We start from the raw sequence: 22,574 nt of genomic DNA, 5'->3' as shown, positions 1-22,574 counted from the left end.
TTTACGCTATGGATATTACACAAAGCAGATTCCTTTAGGCGGAGGGGTGGGGGTCGTTTGTGTTGGGGGGGGGGGGGTGAGGGGGGCTCGGTGGGGTAGGGGCCTGCGCGGGCTGGGGTTGGAGGCGGGGTGAGTGAACTCGAAATCGGTGTGGGAATCCAACTGGTACAGGGGAATGGTCAAAGGAGTTAGGGCTGCGCATTGCTGTTGTTTGTACACACACACATGTGTGCAACATCTCCGATGATTAATAATCTTCAATCGACGATTCGTGTAAGTCTTCTTGGTTCTTTCGGTAATGTCACGTAGAAGGGAAGTAATAAAATAATAATAATAAAATAATTCTCACGACGTTTCGGCCACAACGCAAGCAGCCATCCTCAGGTGAAGGACGGCTGCTTGCGTTGTGGCCGAAACGTCGTGAGAATTATTTTATTATGTTTTATTTTTATTATTATTTTATTACTTCCCTTCTACGTGACTTTACCGAAAGAACCAAGAAGATGAATCCCTGCAGTCACGAAATCTTTAAATCGAAAAGATTAATGTAAGTATATAGAAAAAGATCCCCCCCTCCTGTAAACCCTGGAACAGACTGCTGGGGCAAGTGCTGTTAGCGAGTAGCACTTATGAAGACCGGCACGGTGTACAATGGGGCTGAGTGGACCAAGATGAGGCCCAGGACCGGTTCAGATAATCGTCACTGGTTGTTGGCCGTGAGCGGGAGTCGAACTAGGTTCGCCGGGTTCGTTGCACAGCGCGCTAACCGATACACCACCGCTCCCCACATGCACACATGCACGCACACGTATATACACACACATACAGGCACACACACGCACGCACGAATATCTCCTGGGTTAAAGGGGCTGGTCTATTATAGCAACCACTGCAGTACTTTTTACTGCAGTGCAGAACGTTGTGAAGTACATGTACAGCTTTTTATTGCAATGGATGTACTTGCCCCCGTTATGCGAACGTGGAATTGCCACCACCGTATTAAAAAACCCCGCAAATGTTATCCCCGCGACGATTCGATTGACCGTCACACGATTCGGAGGTGGGGGGTTGCCGATCTCATTACGTGATTAAATTCGATTAAATTCGATTATTACTTTAACATTGCTGGGAATAGTACAGCAACAACAAAAAAACCCCTCAACGCATTAATCAATAACACTGGGAAATTGCCCGACGTTTCGGGCAATGGCCCTTCTTCTTGGCACAGATTACTACATCGTGTGCTTGACAAGGCCACAGTGTTAAATCGTTGACGCATGCGCCCAGTTTGTTGTGTTGACTGCTTTGACAGCCGCGGCAGCGGCATCACCAAATAATTTGTTTGATTTTGAGAATGATAGCGCCTCTGGTAGCTGTAGGCGCGAGGAGAACCCATCGCTGTACCTTACAAGGTATACGATACGCAAGTACGGCAAGTTTGCACCATTGGAACCTCATTTGCCAGTAAAGAACATAATAATAGTTTTTTTACCCTTTTATCTGGCAACAAAACTGACACCTTTTTTTTTTACAAGGAGTCATGTTTGCATAGACCACAATACCTGCAGTCATAATGCGTGCGCCTTTTCGTTGGCGTCATCTGGTCCAACACCATGTGAGACTAGGCTCTAAGGAAAGCTGTCTCGGGTGTGGACCAATCAACTTCAAGGACAGTGCATACATTATCAGAGTTATGCTTTTTGTTTGCATTATGACTGCAGGTATTGTGGTCTATGCAAACATGACTCCTTGTAAAAAAAAGGTGTCAGTTTTGTTGCCAGATAAAAGGGTTAAAAAACAATTATTACGGCAAGTTTAACAACCTCTGCTAACAACAATGAATCGATACGATGTTACATCCACGGAAACCCGGTGGAAACGATCGTCGCAAGTGTCGCTTCGATCGATTTTGTGGGCCAGGGTCAAGGTCAAGAGGTCATCGCAGCCAATGTTGTGGGTGCCACCGTACCTCGCCGTCGCTTCCTTCCTTCTGCCAGATATATCCTAAGTCGGGTGCTCTTGCAGTCTTACACACACACGCACACTGCCATTAGGTCTACCCGTTTGTTTCACAGTATACACTTCCTGCAAGGGTCGCTCTTACAAACTCACCACCACTACCACCAACTTTAGGTCTTCTCTTCTCCTTGGTGGCTGACCTCTGGGTGCCCCTCCACTGCTCGTCTCGGCGACCTGCCTTCCCCCCCCGACTCTGCGCACGCGTCCCACCCATCACATACAACACACAGTTGCACCATTGGTACCTCATTTGCCAGTAAAAAATATGTGTTTTTTAACCCTTTTATCTGGCAACAAAACTGATACCTTTTTTTACGAGGAGTCATGTTTGCATACACCACAATACCTGCAGTCATAATGCAAACAAAAAACATAACTCTGATAATGTATGCACTGTCCTTGAAGTTGATTGGTCCACACCCGAGACAGTTTTCCTTAGAGCCTAGTCTCACATGGTGTTGGACCAGATGACGCCAAAAGGCGCACTCCTTGTAAAAGGTTTTTAGTTTTGTTGCCAGAAAAAAGGGTAAAAAACCAATTATCAACACACAGTTGCTTTTGTTCCTATTTATATTTGCTTCGTTGCTGGAACTTTATTTTGTTATCTCTTTATTCGTGTTATCTCGCGATGGCCAGATGCAGTCTCCGTCGCGTGGTATGAAGGAGGTCGTGGGTTCGATCCCGACCCCTGACGCCTGCTCTATATTTGGAGTTTGCGTGTTCTCTCTCTCCCCGTGGGGTTTTCACTCCCACATTTAGAAACGTGCGTTGAGAGTATTGTCTGCTATGAATGTCCATGCGATGTAAGCTACTTTGTTGAGCTGTCATTTGCGGCCAGGTCGCTTCTGAAAAAAGAGAGCGAATAGCCCGGTGGGCTGTATCTGCTAAAATAAAATAAAATCGTTTTTGTTGTTGCTTTTGCTCGTGTGATTTTGGTGACCCAGGTCACACTTGTAAATGTGACTCATGGCCAAGTCCCCTTGAGTTCTCACCTGCTGGACAAACAGCGTCGACTTGAAAGCTGGCACCTAAACAAACCGAGAATCTCTTCCCGATTGCATCGACAGCGCTTTCCTGCCCCGCGTTTGTTGTCTCTCCAAACTTACACGGTCGGAAGTTCACCCGATCCCGCCACCGCGTTGTTAGCATCTTTCACGTGCAACCTACAGCTCAGACGCTTCTTCCCCAGTGGCTTTGCGGGTCAGAGCCGCGGCTCGCTGGGCCCGATGAACGTTAGCGAGCGCCTATCGAGGCTGGTAGTACACAATTGGCAGGGCGGAGGGGTAGGGGTGTTGGTGTGGCCAGCACCACGTACACCAGGCCGACGTTTTCTCCACAGCGGTGCTGTTTGCTGTTCGGACAACTGCACCATATATATACACAAGTATTCTTTTTTTTAAGGCTGAGCCGACTTAGGAGGAACTCAAGCCAGCTTCAGATACCCCTGTACCACCGATGCGCTGGCATGGCTGGTTGATTGAACCCAGAAGTTTGGCCTCGTAGCTTAGTCCGCTGCTCGCGGTACCACCTCTCGATACCAAAACAGACTCTGTCCGTGAGCACCTATTAAGGTCCGCGACATGAGCACCTGGGTGCGGTGTGGACAAGACCCCACGCCCGGCCACATTTCCTCCCGGCCTGCTGATTTTGACGACCGCACCAGCTGCTCAAGGCAAGGCTGAGTCGGCCTACAGTTAAGGGGAGACTCGCGATCCTGTCCGATATCACTCGCTGTCGGTGTTCGCAATTCCGTGACCGGGAATTGTACTCGGGTGGGCGGGTGCGTAGTGTCGTGCCTAACTACACTACTGCCCCCCCCCCCTTCCCGACGACGAGTACAATCCTTGTAAACGTGGAACGTTGGACCGACAGTGGGTCAACGTTGGTCCAACTGTTCCAACCACCATGCCAACGTTGGCCGGACGTTGAAATGTTTACTGGGATATCATTTTGCAATCAAAGGTGCGACACGAAGTTGTATTGACGATTGAGTGGTGGCCGCGCGTAGGGCAATCCGCTCCGTGTTTTACCACCACCACCAGCAGCTTGTCTAGGGGACGACGACGAGGCAGGCAATGGGTCGTGCTGACCAACTGCGCCACCGCTCCCCATTGACACACATCCTCCCGCTCGGGTCAGCGTGACACTTTCAAAATAAATTCCGTCTCCATCCCTGCACCTCCCTCCCTCCCTCTCCTTGCCCTCCTCCCCCGTGTCTCCCTGCACCCCCCCACCACCACCACATCGCGCCCAGGCCTGGGTCCCACGGGGGGCGTGAGCTCTGGCGCCGCCTTCCCGGAGAGTCTGAAGATGAAAAAGCTGAAGCTGGAGGCGGTGAATGGCGTCCATGGCAATGGTAACCCGGGCAACAAGGAGGGCGACGCCACCGAGATGTGCTCCGCATCGGCCGGTGAGACGGGGGGGCGGGGGTCGGGGGGCGGGGCGGGGGGAGGGGGTGAGGGGGGCGGGGCGGGGATTGGGGGTGTCTGTGTTTTGAGTGCGTGTTTATTGGTGAGCGTGGTGTGTGTGTGTGTTGGCACAGTGGGGACCACAGGGGGGAGGGTGCATCTGCCAGGCATCTCAAGTCAGTCAAACCGTGGCACCTGGGTCTGTCCCGTAAACCTCCTGCTGAGCAGAAAAAACATTTCACGTGATGGCCTCAAGGTGCACCTGGCCTGGCACAAGCGATGTGGTGGCGTCACTGCCACTTCGTTGGGAACGGCGGTTGTTGATGATGGTGTGTGTGAGTGGATGAGTGAGTGGACGAGTGAGTGGGTGAGTGGGTGAATGTGTGGGTGAGTGAGTAAGGGGAGCGATAGTGTTGCAGTTAACACGCTGCGCTATGATCCTGGCGACCCGAGTTCGATTCCTGCTCACGGCCAACACTTGTGACGATTATCTGAACCGGTCCTAGGCCTCCCCTAGGTGGGCTCAACCTCAAATTAGTATCTGGTGTGGTGTGTAGAAACATCGCCACTGGGGAGACAAAGGCAGTCGGGCGTGGTGTTGGCCACCCACCCCCTCGTGTACCGTGCCGGCCTTCATAGGTGCTCGCTAACAGCACTTGCCCCAACAGTCTGTTAAGTCTATACAATGGATCTTTGTCTCTGGGTGAGTTGGTGAGTGTTGTTGTGACCTGCAGTGCGGTGATGTTTGAACACCGATTAATGACAATCAGTAGGTGTCTGGTAGAGCGAACCCTCAATATTAGTGAGTGAAACGTTCACAGGAACAGAAACCACGAAAGTAGCGATATTAGAGTGACAGGGAGGCAACTGACCGCTGATGAGTGAGCGTGCACTGGATCATTAATCACTGTGACTGCTGCTTCATGTTGATTTATATCAAGGGCACTAAGGTGGGAACTGGGTGCTCCACCCCCGATATGTTTCAGTTGGAGTCTGGGCCAGGGTTGTGAAAGTGACTTGTTTCGTGGTGGCATTGACGCGAGACCCTGGCCACAACGGGGAAAAAGCTTCAACTCTCGTCCACTCTCTGTCTCCCACTCCTCGCTCGCTCGCTCTCTCCCATTCGCTCTCTCGCCTTGTTTTCTCGGCGGTGTTTAACGCCCGAGACAGTCCCCGTCCACCCCCGTGGCCCGTGCTCCTGCCCCTCGTTAATTGCCTGTCACCCGGGGTAGCCGGCGGCTCGGCTCACGGAGCCCTTCGTGCTAAAGTGACTGCCAGAAATCTCAGCATACAAACACTCCCCCCCCCCCACACACACACATGCAAACACCCCCCCCCACACACACACACACGCAAACACTCCTGCATCCCCAACACACCACCCCCCACCCCCGACGCATCCTCCCGTCCAACCTTGATGTCCACGCTGCGCGCGCGCGCACGCGCGACCCGAACGGTTACCGCTGCACCCCGCGGACACGCGGACTGGGCTGCCTTTGCAGGCAATGACACCCACAACCGCCACAACCAACACCAACCACGGCCACCGCCAAAGTGACCACCGGTACCGAAGAGCAAACATCTCCCGGCATAGCCTCATCAGCTGTGTTGGCATACCCCTTGTTGGTGAGCGCCGGTGAATTTGCCGGTGCCGGACGCGCTACGAAGCCGTCGACCCGAGTTCGATTCCCGCTCCAAGGACGATTATCTGAACCGATCCTGGGCCTCGCCTAGGTCGACTTGGCCTCAAATGAGCAACTGGTGCGGTGTGTGAACATCGCCACTGGGGAGACAAAGGCGGCCGGGCGTGGTGCTGGCCACCGACCCCCTCGTGCTCGCTAACAGCACTTGCTCCTACAGTCTGTTAAGGCCATACGGGGGATCTTTGTATTGTTTGGTGTGCAGTGTGGTGGTGGTGGTGGCTCACACACCCCGCCTGGCTATCACGCCAGCGAGGGGAGTGCACGCGTCTGTGACAACCGATTTACTTGCCGAGCTTCAGCACAAGTATCGCGTGCGTTGTGTGCGAGTGTATGTGGTGAGCGGTGGCGCAGCGGTTAGCGCACTGTGCTACGAAACCCGGCGGCCCAATAATCAGTGACGAATCACGTGCACCCGATCCTGGGCCTCTCCTAGGTCGACCCAGCCTCAAATGAGTCCCTGGTGCGGTTGTGTAAACATCGCCACTTAGGAGACAAACGCGGCCAGGCGTGGCACTGACCACTCTCAACCTTCTTCGCGTGGCGTGCCGGCTTTCATAGGTGCTCGCCAACAACAACAACAATACCAACAACAACAACTTGCACCTAAAAGTTCGTGAAGGCTGCACGGGTGGAGGAGGATCTTTGTCTTTGTGTGGGAGTGTGTGAGTCGACGGGTGGTTGGGGCGCTTGACAGCGGGTTTGTCAGTTGGTGGATAACAGCCCTTTAGAGAGGGGGGTTTGGGGGGGTTGGCAACCGTAAGAGAAGAAATTAATTAAAAATGAATGCTTCATGCGTTGCGAGACGTACGTACGTTAAAGCGCATGTAGGTTTGCAAAGTGCACTGCTCTCTCTCAAACACCCACGTGTCCCCATACCCACGGTACCCACTCTACTTTCAGAAGTTTAACGCACACGATTGCTTTACCCCATGCACGGCAGACATTTGGATGGAAAGACGTGCATAAATAATGTAGCCACTCACTCGTTTACCTCATTCAGCAACACACACACACACCTAAGTAGCTACCCACTCACCAATCCACACCGTCACGCAGCCATACACTCACCTACTCACTTACCCACTCGCTCACACTCCCATATACTCACCTACGCACCCATCCACTCGCTCACACACTCATACACTCACCTACTCACTTACCCACTCGCTCACACTCCCATACACTCACCTACTCACCCACCCACTCGCTCACACACCCATACACTCACCTACTCACCCACCCACCCACTCGCTCACACACTCATGAACTCACCTACTCACTTACGCACTCAATGCCCACACACCTATACAAAAACAAAGACCCCCGTATAGCCTTAACAGACCGTTGGGGCAAGTGCTGTGAGCGAGTAGCAACTATAAAGGCAGGTACGGCACACGAGGGGTTGGGTAGCCAGCACCACGCCCGACCGCCTTTGTCTCCCCAGTGGCGATGCGTACACATCGTACCAGCTACTCATTTGAGTCGACCTCATGCACTCACTTACTCACCCACCCATTCACTCGCTCAGGCACTCATACACTCAACTACTCACTCACCAACACCCACCCAATGCACCCGCTCAAACATCCATACACTCTCATGGCCAAACACTCATCCACTCGCTCACCAACATTTTCACCAAAGTAAACTCTCACATGCACACATACTCTTGTAACCGATCGCACACACTCACTCTCACAAATATCCCCCGTGTAGCCTTAACAGACTGTAGGGGCAAGTGCTGTTAGCGAGCACCTAGAAAGGCCGGCACGGCACACGAGGGGGTGAGTGGCCAACACCACGCCCGGCCGCCTTTGTATCCCTAGTGGCGACGGTTACAAATCGCACCAGGTACTCATTTGAGGCTGAGTCGACCTAGGGGAGGCCCAGGACCGGTTCAGATAATCGTCACTGGTGTTTGCCGTGGGCGGGAGTCGCAAGGTTCGTAGCGCAGCGTAGCGCTAACCGCAACACTACCGCTCCCCACTCTCACACACATCTACTCACTCACCAATCCATTCCCTCACCCACGCACACGTTCACGCACCAACCAAGTCACTCACTCGTTCACACACTCACCTAGTCATTCAAACAATTACTCACCTCTACAAACACTCATCCATGCGTTTACTCAGTCACCCGGGTATTCACGCAAAAACACGTCCACTCATCCATGTGATCACAGGAACACGCGCCAAACACCAACGTGTGCTTAATATTACCCACCCACTCACTCACCCATAAACTCACCTACACCCCCACCCGCCGATCCATAAGTTAACGTACCCACCCGTACCCTCACACTCACCTATACACACGCACCTACTTATATGGTCACACACCGTCTCTTCCACCCATGCATTAACCTATTCACCCACCCGCCCGCTCGCACACTCACCGACTCATTCACATACCCAAACATTCACATACTTATTCACTCAAACACTCATACAGTCACCCACCCACTCAATCACACACCCATACGCTAACCTGCTCATTCACCCAGCCACTCACTCACCAACACTCCATATATACATTATCCTACTCACATGCTCACCCGCTCAAGCCCACTCACTCACCCACCCATATTCTCAGATACACAGACGCCCGCCCATTTATACACACCAATCCAATACAACCGCCATTCGCCACTAAGTGACGGTGACGTCACCACGGCGCCTGTGCCAGGCCAGGTGCACTTTGAGGGCACGTGAAGTGTCGAAGGCTCGCTGACAGGAGGTCTCGGGACAGACCCAGATGCCATGGGTTGGCTGACTGAAATGACTGGCAGATGCATCAGCTGTTGTGAGCATCGCTCCTCTGCCCTCCGTTGTTGCTGGGGGGCGACTGCCTCCAACTGCCCAGTAGCGTCCTTCACACACACACACTCATTCACCCTCCTGCCCATACATTAACCTATTCACCCACCCACTGGCTCACGCACCCATATTTAACCCACTCGTGAACCCAACCTCTCACACACCCATATGCTCATATACTCACCCACTCATTCGCCCACCCTCACACCCATAAATTACCCCGGTCACCTACAAACTCATCCGCTAGCTCGGACACTTTCACTCATTCATCCCACCCGTCCTCACTCAAAGACAAAGATCCCCCGTGTAGCCTCAACAGATTGTTGGGGCAAGTGCTGTTAGCGAGTACCTATGAAGGCCGGCACGGCACACGAGGGAGTGGGTAGCCAGCACCACGCACGGCCGCCTTTGTCTCCCCAGTGGCGATGTTTACAGACCTCACCAGGTACTTCAGATAATTGTCACCGGTGTTGGCCGTGAGCAGGAATCTAACTCGGGCCGCCGGGTTCGTAGCGCATCGCGCTAACCCCTACGTCACCCACCCTCACTCACCGGCACACTCACCCACTCCACCTACTCACTCACCCACCCACCCACCTATAAATTAACTTACTCGTTCACCCACCCACCCACTCACCCATCATCCAACCCGTCTATTAACCTTACGCTCACCTACCCACCCACTCATCCGCCCGTGCGCGCACGCGCTGGGCGGCTCCACGACTTGGCTCAGATCTCGCGCTCGCGACGACAGTCTGGGGCAGCGTGAACGCGATAGCCGCGGCATACGCCTGCCTAGGGGGGGCGGGGCGGGGGGGGGGTCGGGTGGGGTGGGGGGATTGTTGGGGGCGCTCTCAGTTTTGTTCTTTTAATAATCAATCAATAGGCCAACCAGCTCGCCATCTGTCTGGGAACACCCCTCCATCCCTCCCCATCTCCTGCAACCCCCCCTCCCCATACAGCCCCAACTCGCACCCCCATTGCACCCCCATCACGCACGCACAGCCCCCACCGCCCCCCCCCCCCACCTCTTCTCAGTCACCCCTCCGCCCGCCTCGCCTCCTGTGGCATCTTTGTGCTCATGTCAGGTCCTATTGTGGAGCATTCCGCCAACCACTCACCCGGCATCCCTCCGATCCCGGGCCGCCCTGCCGACATCCCATTGTCTGTCCCTTATCAGCCCTCGGCTCGCATCATCCCCTCTTTCTCTCTCGCATCCCCTCTCTCTTGCATCCCCTCTCTAGCCTGCTCACCCTCTCCGCCGCCTGCGATCGAGACCGCCACACTTCTGCGAGGCTCAGCCGGAGCTCCCGCGCGCTGTAATCGGGGGCAGCCCCCCCCCCATCGTTCCGTCAGTCCCCATCGTTCCGTCAGCCTCGCTCACGTTTCCCAAGAGCCGCGCCCAAACGACAAAGTCGCTCCGCCAACGCAATCGATTTTTTTCTCTTTCTTTCTTTTTTCTGGACCCCATGTCTAACGGAGAGCGGCACCTTGCCCGTGAACATCTGGGCAAGTTCACTCGTCGTCGGTTCCAATCAAGGCTGCATCCCCTGCTGATGAGACGCTCTTTCGTCAAAGCCGGTCCAGAGTTTGCTTGTACTGAACCAATGCTGCTGCAATGATGCGCCGCTGTGAAAGTGAATGACGGCAAGCGTGAACAACGCGTCTGTTTTGTTTGTGCAGGGACAGATGTATGAAGGAGACATAATTTCTAGATTTGAAGTTTTCGTGACTGCAAGGATTCATATTCTTAGGTTTTTTCGGTAAAGTCACGTAGGTGAAAATTTTAAATTAATAAAAGTAAAATAAATATAAAAAAATCACGACGTTTCGGAGGCAACACAAGCTTCCGTCTTCAGGTGGAACCGTCACAGCACGATAGTTGTATTTTACTTTTATTAATTTAAAATTTTCACCTACGTGACTTTACCGAAAAAACCTAAGAATATGAGACATCATTTCTTATTTTGCCATTTCTGGCATTGCCACCCCTGCAGATTGATCATAGGCCCTGCCCACTACCCAGGTAGCTCCGCCCACTGCTCAGATAGCTCCGCCCACTACCCAGGTAGCCTCGCCTACTGTTCAAGTAGCCCCGCACACTGCTCAGGTAACTTCGCCCACTGCTCAAGTAGCTCCGCCCACTGCTCAGGTATCCCCGCCCACTGCTCAGGTAGCTCCGCCCACTCCTCAGGCAACCCCGCCCACTCCTCAGGTAGCCCCGCCCACTGCTCAAGTAGCCCCACCCACTGCTCAGGTAGCCCCACCCACTCCCCAGGTAGCCCCGCCCGAGTCATCTTGAGTTGAGCACGAGACCAAGAAATATAAAAATAGGACAAGATCCCGATTTTCACAAAAGATTCGAGGGGAGACACCGGGACAGACTTCATGAAACCACTGGGACTGTCCCGACCTAACCAGGTCAATTGTTAGCTCTACTGAAGATCATTACGGTGAAGTCTTTGTGCAAGAACTTAAAAATGTTTTACATACCGATGGCTATGTTGTACTGATGATTCCTACCAACGGTGAAACCGGTACACAGTTGTTTGGCATTCAACTGCTGCTGTCTAAAAATAACGACGAAAATTTTGACTCCTTTGAGTTGGTGGTCTGAAACAAGGCGGTGCGACGTCAGGTTCAAGTTTAAGTTTAGTCGAAGTCTATTTTGTTACACCAGGTGAGAACTCAAGAGACCAGGGTAGAGTATCATGTGCTCCGTATAATCCAAATGTAGTCATTTGCGGTGTAATCCTTAGAATTCGGTAATTTTGGACCCTGACGCGCAATGCATGATGGGAGGAGCGATCCCATCGTCACAATCTTACTTATTGCCCTGTAGAAACCACATGTTCCACGTGTTACTCTTTTAACTGTAATACTTACAATTGTACCACGCAATGACAGTTCCCAAATGTGCTCCTGCACACGACGAAACGCGTCGCTGCAAATCGGCGAGCTGATCGATGCCGTGAGCAATCGATCGTGCAACTGTTCGCAACTGGTCGCACGTAAGCGATTCAGTAGCTCGGATCCAACGTAGGCTGGAGACAGACAGATGACACCGAGAGAGAGAAAGTATCGCACGTGCAATGTGGTGGTCACATGACACGCATGCAAGGCATGATGGGTAGGAGACGCGCCCTCCTGGTATTTGTGAGCAGCACACCTCTGGGTGGTGTTGAGTCCAATCCGCCCTGGCACTTGCACCCGAACTGATTATTTTTCAAAAGAGACCTGGCCATAAACGATATATGAACGGAGTGGCTTATCACGTGGAAATGTATAACAAACCAAATACTCTAAACGCCTATTGATTGTAAACGTGGAGGGAAAAACCGGAGGACACGGAAAAAAAAACCACGCAACCACATGGAGAGAGAGAGGGAACACACGTGGACTGCAAATGTACACGCGTCATGGTCAGGATCGAACCCACGTCCTCCTGTATACCAGGCGAGGTAGTTAACGTCTCACCACCGCGGCGCCCCATCCCCTTAGGTGGATGCCCTCCCGGAACCACCAATGCTTGTCGCTACATCCACCAGGTGTCCAAATACGGACCCGGGCTTAACCCCCCCCCGCCCTGCTTTCTCCTCCCCCCGCCCCCCCCCCCTCGTGTTTCCGGCAGGTGGAGGTGAGGGTCTGTGGGACAGGGGGAAGCACCACTCCCCCAAGACCCCCCTGACCCCCCCGGGGATGAGCGCCCAGCCCCTGTCGGCGACGCACGGCCCCCCCACCTCACACCCCCTCACCCAGCTCCAGCAGAGCTCCCTCTTCTCCAACGGTGAGGCGCGAGACGCAGTCAGTTCTCGTGGGCGGGTGGGTGGGTGGGGGGTAATTCATTGTAGTGGTGATGATGATGGTGCAGAAGACCCTACCAGTACATTGCCTCTATGGGTCTCTATGCGAGTCTTTGGGACTCTCTACGAGTACACGGGGCTCTCAACGAGTGAATGGGACTCTATACACGAGTCTATAGGGTTCTCTATATGGGTATAGAGCTATGTGGGTTTCTATTTGAGTGTTTCTGAGTCTATTCGTCAATATATTGGTAAATGCGTGAATCTGTGAGCGTTTATGTAAGTGGGTTTCTGTCTGAGTTTATGGGTCTCTATATGAGTCGATGGGTCTATATATGAGTCTATGGGCTCTCTATATAAGTAGATGGGTATATATACGAGTATATGCGTGATAACGCTGCAAATGATGATGCCACTGCCAGCACATTTCAGTTTTCTCAATGAATCCACGTGCCCACAAAATCACTAGAGTCTGGAAGTCCCTGAGTGGAGTTTGTGGCTTCCTCAACCCAGAGCCAAGGGGGTAGAAACTCGCCGCCCATAGAATCCACCTCCTATACAGCGACGCTCAGCGAAACTTCGAATTTTGTAGAAATCGAAAGTACACGTAGACAAAAATAATCTGAAAAATGCCCAGAGAATAACGTATTCAGAGTGATTTTCCGCTCAAATTATCATTGAGGTATTGGTGCTCGCATCCTGTTTACAGCCCTCAGCCAGTGGTGAGAATTCCACATTCCGATGTTGGGGGCGAGTCTATCCATAGGACAACCAGAGTTGAATTCCCCATAAAGTAGTACTTAATCTATCGATCCCGGAGTGGTGATGGGTTGAGTCAACCCGCCAACCAGGAATTAAACTCGCGTTCCTTCCCGATTGCGTGCCGCTCGTTCTATGCCTGAGCCACTTGGCCAGTTAGGGGAGGAAAAGAGAGAGAGAGAGTGATGCGCTTGGGATTACTCTGCAGAGACGGAGAGATGAGCACGTGGGATTAAAGAGCCGCACGCAGGTTAGGGACCGTCATTCAAACCGTGAGGAAAAGGTGAGCGGTGCTTGCTGGGCAGGATGCGTCACACGGCTTCGAAGGGACGACGGCGAACGGTCAAGGATAATGATGGAGCGGCAGGCAAGGAATGCAACCGTGCGGATGGGACGTGGAAAGCAAAGCCTTGATGCGGATCGAAGAGATGGCGTCATTAATTAAATGAAAGGCGTCAAAGCGTCTCGACGTTGTTTTCCCTTCTTTTTTTAAAATGAACTCTGGGCACGAAAGAGCGATGCAGATATTCAGAAGCGATGTTTATTATCGAAAAAAATAACGAATCATCGGAAGTAAAATAGAAAACATCTCATAGTCTGAGGAGAAGGTTGTGGTTGTTGTTGTTGTGTTTCACGGTCAACACAGAACAACACAGACGTGCGTCACTTTACCGGGATGTATCGTTACAAAACAAAACAAAATCAAAATCTTTACTTAAGACTGGAGGAATCAACAACAATTATTTAATAACTTTATGCACACAACACAGTGGCACGAGGCTCCTGCCGAAGCAGAAACGCTCAATCGCGATCTTAAGTCTCCTTTACAAATCACGTCGAAAGATCGAGTGCTTTGCAATATCGGAGGGTATTGGACCAAAGGCTCATGGCTATTGATGCATGGTCAACACCCAACCAGCAGCAGCTAACTTAGTCTACTTTCCAGAACATGGACATTACACGTATCTACAGCCTACACGATACCCCCGTCAGTGACGCTTGGAGAGGGACCAAGTTTTTATTTATGAATCGAAGTGTTTTAAAATTAAGGACGGCCGACGGACGGGCATGCGGGATGGTATATTTTCGCCGATATTTTTGGGCCTTTCGTCCCGAGTGAAAAACGCAACCTCCAGAGGAAAAGATCGATTTGCCGATCCCCGTCGCAGCGATCAATGCCATAGATGTCAAAACCATCGGCATCTCTCGCACGCGGTGAGCTAGATGGCGTCGGCCCGGTCTCCAACGACTCACGCAGAGGCCCATAGAGTCCACATCGATGTCAAAATAAAATGTATCAAGTTTTTTTTGTTTATGCCCATCGCTAAATAGAGAGAGCGTCTGACGAGCACGACCACCCAGGAAAGAGAGAGAGAGAAGGTGATGACATTGGGTCACGCGCAGGCGCTGCACAGATGGTTACGTTGCAGAACCATTGACGGTGTGGTGACCGCTTGGGGTAGGCCTTCAGCCAGCAGTGGATTGATCCTGGCTGATGATGGTGGTGATCATGATGTGTGAACGTATTCATCTGCGGGTGGCACAAACGGCCATGAATATTCAAATCACCGTTTGAGTAAATATTGCTTGTTATTTATTTATGTGTGTGTGTGTATTACCTAAAGTGCTATTCCGACTGCCTCCTGTGTTCGTGGATATTTAATCACTGCATTATAAAAAAAAATGTTTTTAACAGATCTTGTAAACCTTCCATCGCCAATGTGACCCATGTCATACAACGCACTCAATGACCCAACGACTGGAATGGAATGGAACGTTCTGTTACAACAATTGTGTGTTGTGTGCGCGTGCCTCGCTTGCGTACGTGGTTCGAGACGTGGCAAAACACGCGAGCACCTGCTCTAATCGTGCAATTTGGTTTTTAAAAATGTTTTCGAGGCGGGCCGAGTGGCTCAGAGGTCAGAGGCGATGAGTCATCATTGCAGAGGTCCCAGGTTCCGACGACGCAGGATTCAACCACCAATTAAAACCGGGCTCTCGTGTGGATGAGGGGGGGGGGTATAGTGATCTGATGGTTTTGGCACGGTCACCACTGACTCACTCACACCGAGACCCATACGAGAGTCGCATAGAGACTCATAGATTCACATGGAGACCCACGGGGACTAGATTGCGATTAAGACCGGCTTCTCAAGTAGTAGTTGGTTGATGGTTTCAGACCAGTCACGAATGACTGCACACAATTTCAGGTTTGAGAATCATAATATCGGTTTTTACTGTCATGCAGCGAACATTACTCTCAAGGGGTAGAGTGGGTGGGCAAGTGCTGCCCTCTACTACTGTGTGCACCATAGGGCACGTGAAGGGACCTCAGGGGTAGTTCTGTGACATGCGCTTCCACGGGCCACTCTCCAGCATGAAAGATCGCGAGATTTACGAATTGATTATTCACCAATTTGCACAATAGGGATAAAAATTGAGTGGGGAAATTTACAAAGAAGTTTGTAAAATATGTGCACCGCTCTGCGGAAATAATTCATGAAGTCATTCGCAAACTCAACGCATTCGTCAATAACATTGTGGCCTTGAAAGATATAAAACATATAGTAACAGGTGACGTTTCGGGAAAAGGGCCTTCATAGCACATGAAAGATGTGTAAACAAATTATACCATTTATGCACTGTGAAGATGTGTACACAAATACCAACAATGCACTAAGATTACCAACAATATGAAACGTCGCCTGTTATACACCTTTTCTTTCAAGGCCACAGTGTTATTGTCGAGCGTGTTGAATTGTTAACTGTGTTTGTGCACCACTGCCAATGCAGCATTACCAGCAGCAGGAGCATCAACAGCAATGTTTTTTGTCTGATCAAATATTTGCGTCAGTACGAAATAAAAATAACGTTTCTTTGGCCGACGTCCGGCAAAGGGACAGCAAGATGCTGTCTTGTTTTCGCCAAGTCCCCGTTTGTTGCTGGTCGGTCTACAGGACGAAACGTGTTGATGGCTCTCACCATTGGTGATGGGGCAAATCGAGCATAATTCTATAAATACTTCTGCCACGTCGCCCATCCTCCAGCGATTGATTTCTCCCGGAGCTGTGTGGCCGGTTTGACCCTGACGCGCACGCAATCACATTAGCAGCGAGTGTGCCCCCCCCACCCCCCTTACACACAGACGACAAAGATCCCCCGTATAGCCTTCGCACACTGTTAGGGCAAGTGCCGTTTTTAAAGTCAGAGTCAAAGTGATATTCCTGCTCAAGTGATCATTCGGCCACCGGTGCTCGTTTAGTTTGCAGGCCTGAAGCAGTGGTGGAGACATTCCACGTTGCTATGGCGGGGGCGTGTCTATGCATAGGACAACCACTGTTGACTTAACCACAAGTTGTTATCTATTGTATCGACCTCGGAGAGATGATGGGCTGAGTCAACCGCCAAATCAGGAGGTGAACTCGCGATTGCGAGCTGCTCGCTCTACGGCTGAATGCTGTTGGCGAGCGTCTATGAATGTCGGCATGGCACATAAGGGGCTGTGTGGCCAGTACCACGCCCGGCCGCCTTTGTCTCCTGAGTGGCAATGTTTGCACACCACATCAGGCTGAGTCGACCTAGGGGAAGCCCAGAATTGGTTCAGATAGTCGTCACTGGTGTTGGCCATGAGTAGGAATCGAGCTTGGGTCGCTGGGTTTGTGGTACAGGACGCTAACCGCTACACCACCGCTCCCCACATGGCATACGTAAATACACCAACATTGCACTTGAAACTGATGTTAGCCGTCACCGGAATTCAAACTTGAATCACTGGGGATTGGGACCCCGTAGGGGGGAGGGCGGTGGGTGGGTGGGGGGGGTTATCCCCAAAAATATCAACCTTTGCTGTCTGTTTAACACGAGGGCTTTCGTGACCAATATCATCTGTAATAAAGTTTTTTTTTGGGTTAGATCGCATAAATATAAATGCGTCGTTAAACCCGCCACCACCCGACACGGCCAATCAGTAATGTTCGTCAAGTAAAAAAAAGTGCCTATTAGTTACTATTGCAGCATACCGTTGTGTTGGAGAATAAACCCACAACATTTACACGTTGAGTACGACGTTTCGCTGGTGATTACAACAACCAGCTTCATCAGGCGATTAACCAGATAAAAACTCAGGGTCTGTTTTTTGATCGCGGGTTCGCTCATCATTAATTGCGGCGGTTCATTTTCAAATATTCTGCGCCGTGAGATATCCCGATTGTGATGCCCCATTTGTCTCTTAACCAGGGGCTCAGCTACCACTGTGGGTGTCGTGGCTATCCGGACACTCCCAAAATGTTCTAGGTATGGCTCAGAGACACCCACAGAATGTTGGACGACAAACAAAAAAAAAATCTGATATTTTTGTGCTCACGACTCCGCATTCGACAATTCGAGTGAACGTGGATCCTTGGGCCAACGTTGCGCGAACGTTGGTCCAACCGCATGCCAATGTCCCGACGTTGGCGTGTTTCCCGGGAAGGTGACATCAATGCTGATTGTGCCGCTGATGGAATATTTAATACCGTGTAACAGTGGCGCATGAGCAGCAGCAGGCTCAGTACTGAAGATATTAGCCAGTAGGAGTTGTGTAGATGTAATACAATCACAGTGCAGTAGAACTCTTAACCGTGATGAAGGGGTGGAGGGGGGGTGAAAGTAGGAAGGGCCTATCTGTAATCTACCCAGAAACCTCCTGGAACTGTTTTGCTAGTGCGATACCCCGAAACTCCCACAGTCTGGCTGAAACCCCATGCGCTTAACTGCAATGCATCGCTGCGAGGGAGATGTGCTCCTGATTGCTCATCAGAAAAATACCGAAAATCTGGCCTGGATATGAAATTTCGGACGATTCAGAACCCCCCCCCCCCCCCAGCAACTTAAAATGTAGTTTTAAAAAAAGGGAAGTGACGTCACAAACACCACTTCACTTCTGCTTTCCCGCCAAAAACAGGCGGCACGTGGCGTCCAGTGACGTCACAGTCGTGGGCACATAACTCGGTGCAGCTGATCTGAAATTTGGAAAAAAAAGTTACCCTAAAACTTCCTTTAAAAAAAATCCCAAACCATCCCCATTATTGTACTTTAGTTTTTTTACTGAAAATAGTCACTGACAAATATTTACTGTCGATGGCGCGTGGGGGCGCGGGGGCGGTGGGTGGGTTGGTGAAAAGTCCCGAGTCAGAATCAGACTTCGTGTATTTATTTATACTGGAAGAATCTGACGAGCTATAAATCTCTTTTTTACAGATGTCCAGTAGGGGCGGGTAAGAACGTTTACAACAAACAAAACAATAACACGATAGGAGTGCAAAGTATAGGAAAGGTAAACAAAACACTTTAAACAAATATACAAATAAAAACTAAACTATTTTATCTTACCCTGCAAAGCCCACTGAGTTATCTAGCTTCTTTTTCAGAAGCGACCTGGCCACAAATGGTAGCTCAACGAAGTGGCTTATCACGCGGACATTTATAGCAGCAAAATAATCTAAATAACACGGTGCGACTGATCCGAAATTGCGAAAAAAAGTTTACCATAAAATTTCCTTAAAAATCCAAAACCATCCCCTATCTGAACATAATCACTGACAAATATTTAAAGCCGAGGGCGTGGAGGGGGGGTGAACAGTTAATTATTTTAGTCCAGGGGATCGGCAATCAAAATAACAATAAGGGGCATTTTTCGATTAAAAGCTTTCGTGACTGCAGGGATTCATCTTTTTGGTTCTTTCGGTAAAGTCACGTAGAAGGGAAATAATAAAAGTAAAACATAATAAAATAATTCTCACGTTTCGGCCGCAACGCAAGCTTCAGACGCTGTCTTTCCGACAGACTTGTTCTTCACCTGAGGACGGCTGCTTGCGTTGTGGCCGAAACGTCGTGAGAATTATTTTATAATGTTTTATGTTTATTATTTTATTATTTCCCTTCTACGTGACTTTACCGAAATAACCAAGAAAAAGGGGCATTTTGTTTCGAATTCGGTACACAAACCCCCCCGTCGACATGTGACGTGGCGCATTGCACCGCGTCGTGGCGAATACGAGACGGCGGGTCCTTAAAGAGCCGCATGCAGCTCCCGAGCTGCAAGTTTGCCGACCCCTGTTTTAGTCAGCCTCGTCATCCTCATCATCATCATCTCTCTCTCTTTCTCGTCTGCCCCCTGCCCCCCCCCCCTCCACGAAACCCTCCCCCCTCCCAAAACCACCCTGCCCCCCCCCCAAAACCACCCTCGCCCCCCCCCCAAAACCACCCTCGCCCCCCCTCCCAAAACCACCTCCCCCCCCCCAAAACCACCCTGCCCCCAAACCACCCTCGCCCCCCCCTCCCAAAACCACCTCCCCCCCCCAAAAAACCACTCTGCCCCCCCCCTCCCAAAACCACCCTCGCCGCCCCCCCCCAAAACCACCCTCGCCCCCCCCCTCCCAAAACCACCTCCCCCCCCCAAAAACAACTCTGCCCCCCCCTCCCAAAATCACCTCACCCCCCCAAAAAAACACTCTGCCCCCCCCCCTCCCAAAACCACCCTCGCCCCCCCCCCCCAAAACCACCCTCGCCCCCCCCCCCAAAAACCACTCTGCCCCCCCCTCCCAAAATCACCTCACCCCCCCCAAAAAAACACTCTGCCCCCCCCCTCCCAAAACCACCCTCGCCCCCCCCCCAAAACCACCCTCGCCCCCCCCCCAAAAACCACTCTGCCCCCCCCTCCCAAAACCACCTTCCCCCCCCCAAAACCACTCTGCCCCCCCCCTCCCAAAACCACCCTCGCCCCCCCCCCAAAACCACCTCCCCCCCCCAAAACCACTCTGCCCCCCCCCCCTCCCAAAACCACCTCCCCCCCAAAAAAACCACTCTGCCCCCCCCCCTCCCAAAACCACCTCCCCCCCCCAAAACCACTCTGCCCCCCCCCTCCCAAAACCACCCTCGCCCCCCCCCCCAAAATCACCTCCCCCCCCCCCCAAAACCACTCTGCCCCCCCCCCCTCCCAAAACCACCTCCCCCCCCAAAAAATCACTCTGCCCCCCCCCTCCCAAAACCACCTCCCCCCCCCCAAAACCACTCTGCCCCTCCCAAAACCACCCTCGCCCCCCCCCCAAAACCACCTCCCCCCCCCCAAAACCACTCTGCCCCCCCCCTCCCAAAACCACCTCCCCCCCCAAAAAACCACTCTGCCCCCCCCCTCCCAAAACCACCCTCGCCCCCCCTCCCAAAACCACCTCCCCCCCCCCAAAACCCCTCTGCCCCCCCCTCCCAAAACCACCTCCCCCCCCAAAAAACCACTCTGCCCCCCCCTCCCAAAACCACCTCCCCCCCCTCCCAAAACCACCCCCCCCCCAAAACCACTCTGCCCCCCCCTCCCAAAATCACCGTGCCCCCTCCCAAAACCACCCTCGCCACCCCCCTCCCAAACCACCCTCGCCCCCCCCCCCTCCCAAAACCACCGTGCCCCCCCCTCCACCCCACTCCCCCACCCCCCCCTACCCCACTCCCCCCCTCCACCACGTGACTCAGGCCTGGAGCACATGGGCAGCGCGCTCCCCTTCATGATGATGTCGCACCCGCTCCTCCCCGTCTCGCTGCCGCACGCCGCCTCCGTCACCATGGCGATGGGTCACATGACCCACCTCGGTGGCGGTGGCAACGCCAGCAACATGGCCGCCGGGGCCGGCGAGGCTCAGCCCGGACACCCGCTCAGACTCGACGCGGGCCTCAAGGTAACCACGGCGGCCGGGGGGGGGGAGACGACGCGACGGGCATCGTCGTCGTCGTCATCATCATCATCACCCTCCACACCGACACAACCACCACCACCACCCCCCTTCGTCCCCACGCCAGCCCAGACCCTCCCCCCACCCCAAATAAAATCTCAGCCTCGTCGCCACCGCCCACCCCTCGTGGTTGCCTCCCGCTCTGCAGCTGCGTGATGCACGGTTGAAGAGCAGACTGCATGGGGAATTCATGCTCCTGCTGATGATGATGCTGCTGCTGATGATGATGCTGTGCCTGCTGATGATAATGCTGCTGCTGCTCTTGCAGGAGGATGATGCTGCTGCTGCTGATGATGCTGCTGTTTCTGCTGCTGCTGTTGCTGCTAATGCTACTGATAATGCTGCTGCTGATGATGCTACTGCTCCTCCTGCTGATGATAATGCTGCTGCTCTTGCAGGAGGATGATGCTGCTGCTGATGATGATGCTGCTGTTTCTGCTGCTGCTGTTGCTGCTAATGCTACTGATAATGCTGCTGCTGATGATGCTGCTGCTCCTGCTGATGATAATGCTGCTGCTCTTGCAGGAGGATGCTGCTGCTTGTTGTGTGCTGCTGCTGCTGATGATAATGCTGGTGTTAATGATAATGCTGCTGATGATGCTCTTGCAGGAGGATGCTGCTGCTGCTTGTTGTGTGCTGCTGCTGCAAACGCGCGATGAGCAGGGCTGGCATTGCAAGGGCAGGCGAGCAAGCAGGGCAAGCTGCCCTTGCGGCTCGCTCTCCCTTGCTCTCCCCTTGCTCTCTCTCCTCTCTCTCTTTCCTCTCTCCGTCCTCCCTTTATCTCGCAGAGATCGAGAAGGAAAGACGCGGACAGCAAGAGCCACGGCCGCTGCTTGCAATGCCGGCTGAAGGAATTGCCATCTATTTGTTTATTATTTTGGTAGATTGTGTCGTGCGATCCCCTCGGCTCCCTCCTCACCATCATCTGACAGGGGGCTGGCGATGGGAGGGGGGGTGATTAATAATACACGAGGATGGGTTAAATGAAAACTACACGCTAATGGATTGTAATTGAAATGCATTGTATTCGTATCGCCGTGTAGATCCGAATTAAATATTCAAAACATTGCTCAATAACATTGCCCTGAAGAGGACAAGTGGCGTAATTGGTGACGTTTCGGGCAATCGTTGTCCTTCAAAGCGGAGGCACAGAGAGGTGGCCACACGGGCTTGAGTGAATAATAGTTGGGAGAATGCATTCGTATCCACCATGGTGCCCTGGTAGACATTTTCTTTTCAAGGCCATTTATTTTTTATTGTAAAATAAATTTATGATAGAGATAACCTCTCTGTCTCATATGAA

General features: G+C 52.3%; 1 protein-coding gene across 1 annotated transcript in view; it reads left to right on the top strand.

Moving 5' to 3' along the window:
• Positions 1-22,574, top strand: part of DACH1 (dachshund family transcription factor 1) — a 168,907-nt gene that overhangs the window by 99,897 nt on the left and 46,436 nt on the right. The window contains exons 4-6 of the mRNA XM_078602693.1: positions 4,274-4,429; positions 12,581-12,736; positions 21,015-21,217. Coding sequence (XP_078458819.1) covers positions 4,274-4,429; positions 12,581-12,736; positions 21,015-21,217 — 515 coding nt within the window. The remainder of the gene's footprint in view (positions 1-4,273; positions 4,430-12,580; positions 12,737-21,014; positions 21,218-22,574) is intronic.

Source organism: Lampetra planeri, chromosome 19, assembly GCF_965212315.1.
Source record: "Lampetra planeri chromosome 19, kcLamPlan1.2.h2, whole genome shotgun sequence".
NCBI lineage: Eukaryota > Metazoa > Chordata > Hyperoartia > Petromyzontiformes > Petromyzontidae > Lampetra > Lampetra planeri.
Note: the sequence above shows the minus strand (reverse complement) of the source record. Positions and strands in the feature narration are given on the sequence as shown.